This window comes from Hyperoodon ampullatus, assembly GCF_949752795.1.
Source record: "Hyperoodon ampullatus genome assembly, chromosome: 4".
Lineage (NCBI taxonomy): Eukaryota > Metazoa > Chordata > Mammalia > Artiodactyla > Ziphiidae > Hyperoodon > Hyperoodon ampullatus.
In genome coordinates, this window is record NC_136917.1 from 25,594,935 (window position 1) to 25,602,864 (window position 7,930).

General features: G+C 63.1%; 1 protein-coding gene across 1 annotated transcript; it reads right to left on the minus strand.

Annotated features, from left to right (window-relative positions):
* Window positions 1–998: 998 nt before the first annotated feature.
* Window positions 999–5,874, minus strand: ADAMTSL5 (ADAMTS like 5; the record flags this gene model as incomplete). The annotated part of the gene is given in 13 exon segments (XM_079703969.1): window positions 999–1,363; window positions 1,648–1,719; window positions 1,794–1,992; window positions 2,162–2,379; window positions 2,382–2,442; window positions 2,444–2,538; window positions 2,866–2,977; window positions 3,288–3,415; window positions 4,590–4,698; window positions 4,851–4,911; window positions 5,154–5,245; window positions 5,355–5,427; window positions 5,819–5,874. Coding segments are annotated over 13 exon segments (1,641 nt in total).
* Between the last annotated feature and the right edge of the window lie 2,056 nt (window positions 5,875–7,930).

Sequence of the window (7,930 nt, forward strand, 5' to 3'; positions counted from 1 at the left end):
CGTGGCTGTGAATCTGACTAAGGGCATCCTGAAGCGTCTGCAGCCAAGTATGTGAAACTGGGGTGCCCTTGTTAAAAAAAAAAGTGCTTGTAAAAATTAAATAGGAATGGGGCTTCCTTGGTGGCGCAGTGGTTGAGAGTCCGCCTGCTGATGCAGGGGACATGGGTTCGTGCCCCGGTCCGGGAAGATACCACATGCCGCGGAGTGGCTGGGCCCGTGAGCCATGGCCGCTGAGCCTGCGCGTCCGGAGCCTGTGCTCCGCAACGGGAGAGGCCACAACAGTGAGAGGCCCGCATACCGCAAAAAAAAATAAAATAAAATAAATAGGAATAAAGATGGGGTGAACAGCAGTGTTGCCTGGAGGGAACCCTCCCGCCTCCCCCTGAATTGTGGAAGCTGTTAAGATTATCTCTAAACTTCCTGGTAGCCAGGGCAAAAGGGGAAATTGGTACGTTACAGTGCCTGGGTAGGCATGTTTTCTAGGGGGTCATGCCTGTCTTTAACAGTGTCTCTGAATATGTGAGGGTGCGTGTGTTAAGTGGCAATGAGAAGGGAGAGACAGAGTGTCAGGGGGTTAAACAGTGGTGAGCTTCCTGGTAGCCAGGGCAAGAGGGGAAATGGATACATTACAAGGTCTCCTTAGGCATGTCTTCGTCGGGGTCATGCTTGTGTGTGACAGTGTCTCCCAGCAAATGAGTGTGAGGCAAGGGGAATAAAAGCAGACACAGAGTCTCTGAGAGTGAAATAACTATGAGTTTCCTGGCAGTCAGGGTGAGAGAGGAAATCAGAGCTAAAGAGTCCATTTAGTGTATCCTCACCAGTGCGTGCCTGCTTCCGACAGTGGATCTGAGTGCAGGGGTGTCTGAGTGTGTGTGGAGGGGAGTCACAGAGCTGCAGGTGGGAGATAGTTCTAAGCCCCCTGGAAGCTATGGCAAGAGGGGAAATATGCTGACTTTGAGCCTGGTGAGCCGTGTGTGGCCGAGGTCTGGTCCAGGGGCTCAGAGGGGGCAGTGTCTGGCGGCCAGGCGCACGCGGCTGTCCTCGGCGGGGCTCCAGGGACGGGCGTAGCCAGCACGGGGGAGCAGCAGCCAGTCCTGAGTGCCATCGGGGCTGATGAGGCGCTGGGCTGCCAGCAGGTAGTCCCGATGGAGGGCCAGCGGTGGGCAGGGGCAGTGGCTCGGTGCCCACACATACTCGAGGGCCCGCAGTGGCGAGCGGTTCTTGTAGATGAGCTGCACGCGCACCTCATATCGGGTCTCCTGGGCCTGCCGGATGCGGCCCAGCACGCGGGCCCGGAACACTGCGGGCAGGGTGGTGCTGAGCCCGGCTGGACGCTCCGCCCCGGGGCCCATCCACACACCCCTTTCCAGACGAGGGAACTGGGGGTCAGGTGGGGCATCGGGGGCCCTTGGGGACTGTGGTCAGCTGAGGCCTGGGGTAAGGGTCAGCTCAAGTATCAGTGAGGGGTTAGGAGTCAGATTAGGGCAAAGGATTAGATCAGGGAGTCAAATGAAGGTCAGGAGGGGTCAAGCTGGAGTCAGGTCAAGGAGTGAAAGGCAGTCAGACCAGGGTCAAAGGTCAGCTGGATAGGGGTCAAGTTCAGGTCAATTAGGGGCCAGGTGAGGGATGGGGTCAAGGGCCTCTCACCAAAGTCGCTGCCGCAATAGTGGAGCAGCCGGTGGGCACGACCGCGGGTGTCAGGGCAGCGTGGGCAGGGGTCTGCAGGGGCAGTGCAGTCAGGGGCACAGGTCTTGCCTCCCTGCTCGCCCCCGCCCAGGCTGTCCCCAGCTCACCTGGGGTGGGGCCTGGGGTCCGTGGGGGGATAACAGTGGGGGCAGCGGGAGACTCAGGGGACTGAGGATCTACCTCCCGAGGCTGCGGCTGCCGCAGGGACCAGCCCTGGGCCTGAGCCTGCGCCTGGAAGGGGCCATAGCGCTCCCGGGGGAGCCAGAACTCGAACTCAACGCCGGGGTTGGGCTCCTGCAGGAGGACCTGGGCGGCGGGGGTGGTGGGGTGTCACATACTACGGAGCTGCCCTCGGACCTGATGGCCCAGCGTCTCCCAACACACACTCTACCCAGCCCCCCCGCCCCGCCCCCTGCTTCCCAACGAATTCTTTAACCCCACACGCCCAGACGCCCTCTCAGAGGCCCGCCCCCACCTGCAGGAGCAGGTCTTCCGAGGTGGGCCCGGCGGCGCGCAGCGTCTCCTCTGACCCTGTGACGCGGGTGTAGACCACGCGGGTGCCCGCTGCCTCGTAGGTCCCGGGAGGGCTGACCGCCCAGTTCCCGTTGAACACGTAGCGCCCGTCGCCCCCCATCAGCGCTGCAAGGGAAGGGTCAGCCCGGGCTCCCCGGAAGCGGCCCCGCCCGCCTCCCGACCCTGTCGCCCCCCTCCCCGCTGGATTCGGGCGGCCAGCAGGGCGCCTCCTCCCTCGGACCCCTGCGATACCCAGGTGGTTCCGGCTCCGGTGGGCGGCGCGGATGTGCCTGGCGCCCTCAGGGATCAGGGTCACGTTCCAGTACCCAGCGAAGGCACCTGGGCGGGAGGGAAGGACGGCGTCGGGGAGCAGGTGGGGTGTATTTGAAGGATGAATTGAGGATTAAGTGGGATACCGCGGTAAGAAGGTTAGCCAAGGCCCTGGTACTCCGAAAACGTTTCCTAAAGGATTGGAGTTACGATGATTATCACTTAAGTGCGGCAGCAAAAGAGTTAAACCCCGTCTGTTCTGGGAAGGGCGGAACAATCTGGCAATGACCAATCAGAATGATGAGCGAGGGGGGCTGGGCCGCAGACTGCCCAATCAGCGCGGGACGTCTTAAAGGGCCCGCTCTGGGAGAGCGCGAGGACGGGGAGGGCGGTCACCGGCATCCCGGAACACGCGCTGCACGAAGAGGCACGAGTCGTTGGCGCCGCCGCAGCGGCCGCAGTGGTCTTCGCGGGCATCCGAACCCAGCAAACCGTCACAGCCGGCGCTCTAAAGGGGGGGGAGGGCACGCGCGCCGTCAGACGGCCCCTGCCGTCGAGGGGGCGGAGCCCATGGAAGAAAGCAGGACCAAGAACTAAAAGGATGGAACCTGGGGGGCGGGCCCTAGTGGGAGGAGGCTGGGGATGAGGCTTAGTGATAGGTGGGGCAGGGGAGGTCGGGGACTCGGTAGGGGGCGGGGCCTAGGGAAGAGGGCGAGACCAGGAACTTAGCGAATGGGATCTGGGGGCGGGGCCTGGAGGGAATAGGCCGGGTGGAACCTAGAAGGGGCGGGGATGGGGGCGGGGCCTGGAGTTCTTACGAGGCAGCGGCCAGCCACGCAGAGTCCCTGGGTGCCCGGGCTGCAGGGGGTACCATCCAGCACGCGGCCGAAGCTGTGATAGAAGTCGTGCCCCTCCGCCAGGCAGTTGAGGTTGCACTGGTTGGGTGCTGGGGATGGGAGGAGTCGGTGGGAGTGGGGGACATATCTGAGTTCCAGCCCCCTTCCTGCCAGTCTCCCCTCAGGCAGCCATCCTCTTGGGCAGATGAGGCCCAGAGACTCAGCCAAAGCCACACATGGAGGCTGAGGCAGAGCCAGGACTGGAACTTAGGCATTCTGCTTCCCGTTCGCTGGGACTGTCCCAGGCAAGTATCCTGGGCCTGCACTCATTCGTTCATTCATTCATTCATGTTAAGTCCTAATATTAGGGGCCCACTATTAACATCATCACCCATTCTTTACTCATTCTTCCATACGTTCATTCCACAAACACTCATCGAGCACCCACTATTTTCCAGACAATGTTCTAGGCTCTGGGGTACAGAGGTGGGCAGAACTCACTCGGCACTTGGGCTCTGCACCCAGCAGGTGCCCCCCAAAAAGTATTTGTCCAGTTCTGACTGAGCCTGCATAGCCTGGGTATGTTGCTGGCCCTCCCCGGGACTCAGTTTTCCCCTGTGCCTGGCAGTGGGGCATAATGGACAATCTGACCACACCCCAGGCCCACAGACCTGATCCCTGCTCCTCCTGCTCAGGCTCCCTCTGGCTCCCGACTCCCTGAGGCTGGCTGGCAGACCCAGCCTGGAATAGACCCTGAGCTGGCCCTGGCGGGCCTCTGTGGGGGTGAAATCATGGCAAGTTTCCGCCAATTCTTAGGGTGAAGGAAAAAAAAATCTGTAAGGTTGATGGTTGGAACTTTCTCCATTCTAGGATTTTCTTATCTGTGTCTACCCCCACCGTGGCGTCTGAAGCTGCCTGTTTCCCTTAAATCTGGAGGCGCACTGCCCCAGGCACACAATTATATAACTCGCTATTTTCAGCTCAGTGCGGCAATATTTCCTGCTACTGGTGTAAGTTTGAGAAATGTTGGCCTCTGGATACAGCACCCAGTAAATCCTCAGCTTCGTGTTCGACCCTGTGCAGAATAGACCCTGCCTCCTTCTGCCCCTCTTCACAATTCACACTTGCTATCCACCCTTCACTTCACCAACTCCTACATATCCCTGAAAGCCCCAGTGCCAATGCCCCCTTCTTGCACCCCTCCAAGTCCCCCTTCCTTCTTAGCAGCCACTTTTCCCTGCCAGCTCTGAGAGAGCTGGACTAACAGGAGCATAGGCTACTCACCACCGTAGAAGGGCACCCATTGGTAGGTCTTCTGGGTGCCCAGGACAGGGTGGCCATTGTAGAGGGCGCATTGGAGGTCTCGGAAGGGCACGGCCCCTGGGGGACACTCCTGGGGACAGAGATCGGTGGAGCAGAGGCTGGGACAGCCCCGGGGATGCCCAGAGAATCTGGCATGGTGGCAAGGATATTTGGGGGCATGAGTGGGGAAGCAGGAGGGCTTCAGGGAGAACTCAGTCTGGGGGGTGGTTGGATAGAACTTACGGGCAGCTGGCAGAGGCGGTACTCGTGGGTGTCCCCCCAGCACAGCTCTTCCCTGGGAAACCTTCGAGGAGCAGGGTGGCCAGACTGCGGTCGGCACCTCCAGAAACCCTTCCCCAGAGCCAGCCTGCCCACCCATCCACCCCCGCTAACCCCACCCACATTCCAGCTGGATTAGCGGGATTAAAAGGCACAGCATGTGTGGGCAGGTCGAGGGTGCGGCCAGGGGCTGGGCCAGCCTGACAGAAGAGGAGGGGCAGGGACCCCCTCCCATCCCACCCAGCCGGGTCCCAGGAGCCTCCTCACCGGATGCATTGCCGGCTGCGCACGGAGAGCCCTCGCCCGCAAGAGCTAGAACAGCGGCTCCAGGAACCCCATTGAGTCCACTCACCCGGACCCTACTTGGGGAGACAGAGGCAGAGTCAGCCTGGAAGGGAGGCTGGTGACCCCCACACTGCCAGCCGGGTTCCCATGCCCGCTGCCCCCTGGGCTCATGTCCCCCTTTACCTGAGCGTTGCCCCCCAAACCACAGTTCAGGAGGGTCCACAGCAGGAGCAGGAGGTTCCGGAGGGGGCGGGGTCTGGGGGACAGGAGGGGGCGCAGCAGTGGGGGGGGAGCCAGCAGGCCAGGGGTTGCACCCCAGCTCTTCCCTCTCTGGCTGTGTGATTTTGGACAGTAACTCAACCTCTCTGAGCCTCCCTTCTCATCTCTGAAAAATGAAGTCATAATAGAGCCCACCTAATAGGAGAGTTTTGAGGGGTTCGTCAAATTAGGTGAGGAAAACGGGGGCCACAGAGCCCAGTCTGGAGAGAGAAAACTCAAGTAATTATTATTGGTTGTTTACTGTCTATGATGCACGTAGTAGGTGCTTATTCAGCGTCCGATGATGGAAGGAATCATTCCAGGAGCGTGCACAGGTGTCTCCAGGGTCCTAGGGCCCTCCCCACCCTCCCCACCATCCTTGCTCCTACCTTCCAGTGTGGCCAGGGGCCAGGTGCTCCTCTTCCCCCCGCCTCAGTTTCCCCATCTGTGCAGTGGGGACCAGCTGGGCACAGTCCAGGATTCTATGGGACCTTGCAGAGGGTGTGGCTGGTGGTGGCTGGGTCTGGTGCCTGGCAGAGCTCCCCCCACCCCACCCCCGGGGGCGGGCCCCAGCCTCCAGGGCCCCCTCAGCTCCCAGACCTGCAGCAGCCAGGAGCTCCTGGATGGGGGGCGGGACGGGGCAGGGTGACCTGGCCCTGGTCCAGTGGGTGCCTCATGGCCTCATGTGAAGAGGGTGTGGGATGGAGCCCCAGAGCCGCCTGCAGAGGGAAAGGGGCTGCCAATGAGGATGACGCAGGGAAGAGGGAGGCAGCTGTGTGGGGGCGGGGGAGAGGGTGGATGGGAGGCTTTTCCTCCCTGGGCCTCAGTTTCCCCATCTGTCAGGGGAAGAATGAAGTCACTTGCCATCCCCAACCTCCCCATGACCCTGGCATTGGTGGAGAAAGTGGCGGGCTAGGGCCAGGGAACCTAGCAGTCAGCAGTGCCCAAAGGACACGCAGGCCATGCCGGAGGGCTCCAGTCCTGGAGGTCCCGGGCAGCGGATGGGGGAAGGCAGGGCCCCACTGGATGTTCTCGAGCAGCAGTGTCCCTGGTTATCAGGCTCTCCTGGCTCTGACATTCAAACCCGGGGCACCAAGGGTCTGGGGCCAAGGTGACTCCAGATGCTGAGAACCTGGGGGACCACGGGGTGGGTCCCCCCGGGTGGGTCCCCCCCTCTGACCAGAGCTGTGAGGCTGGCTGCATCTCTGAACCCCAGCCCTGGCTGGCCCAGGAAGCAGGAAGAAGTCCGGATTGGAGAGCAGAGGTAGGGGGAGGGGGCTTGACCCTCGGACACCCGCTCCCCTCTTAGCACTGGCTTGTGGGGTGGGGGTCTAGGTGATGCAAAATGAGGGGCTTGAGGGATCACCATTCCCACTCTCCAGAGCCCCCTGCCCGAGGAGCAGGACACACCCCCAGTTTAGGCTGCAGTCCTGACCCTCGGTGTGATCTCAGGGCAAGCCACGCCTCTGGACCTCAGTTTCCCAAGGAGGAAGTGGGGATGAGCTTTCCCCCACCCTGGGGATTGCTGCCTCGCCACCCCCCAGCTTAGGGACTGGGAGAAGACTCCGGCCGGGATAGTGGGGGGATAGGAAGAGGGACTTACCGGCTACGTAGAGACCAGGCGGCGCGTCCAGGGTCCCCGGGCGGCCCGTGGGCGAGCGGAAGCGGCGGGGCCCGCGAGGAGGGGCGGGGGGAGCCCGGGGCGGCCCCTCCCACCCGGCCTCCCAGGGCGCGCCCCGGCCGGGGTCCAGAGGGGCGGCGGCGCCGTGCGCCCCCGCGCGGCCGTTGCGCGCCTGGGCGCCGATCTGCGGCAGGGGACTGCTCCGCACGCGCCGCGGCCCCCCAGAACTGCGGCCTGGTGTCCGACCGTCCGCGCCCCGGTGACCTTGGGAAGCCCAGGGCGGGGCAGCCACGCGGGGACTGACCGCCCTTACCCCCACCTCGGGGCTGCTATTCCGGGCGCCGCGCTCAGGGCCCGGGAATGTGAGCGAACCGAGGTCGCCCTGTTGAGGCTCCAGGAGGGCGCTGCCCTCTCCCCACCGACGCCCAGATGCCGTCCCCACGAAGGTTCCCTTTCCTGGCCACTACCCCTCCCCAAATCCCTCTCCCTACCCCTCCCTCAAAGTCACCCTACTCAGGAACCCGCGCGCCTGGGTTCCCGCCCCAGGTTCCGACCACCCCCAGCGCGGGGCCCCAGAGCACCGGGGAGAAGCTCAGTCCCAGGGGCCTGGCGTGGGGGGCGGAGAGCCCCCTCCCAGCCCGGTGCATTCCCGGGCGCTGCTGTCACCAGAGGACGCGCCCCACCCTGCCTCCCGCCCTCCCTGCCCGGCCCCAGGCTGCAAGCCGTGGCTTCGCAGCTAGACCCCGGTCCAGAAGGTCCCCCTCCCACGCGACTGTGGCCCCACCCTCCCCGACCTCAATTTCCCCATCCGGGCAATGGGGCCGGCGGGGGTCTCCACAGCGACAGTTCCAGGTGGATCTCAGCTCTTTGCGCGGATGGG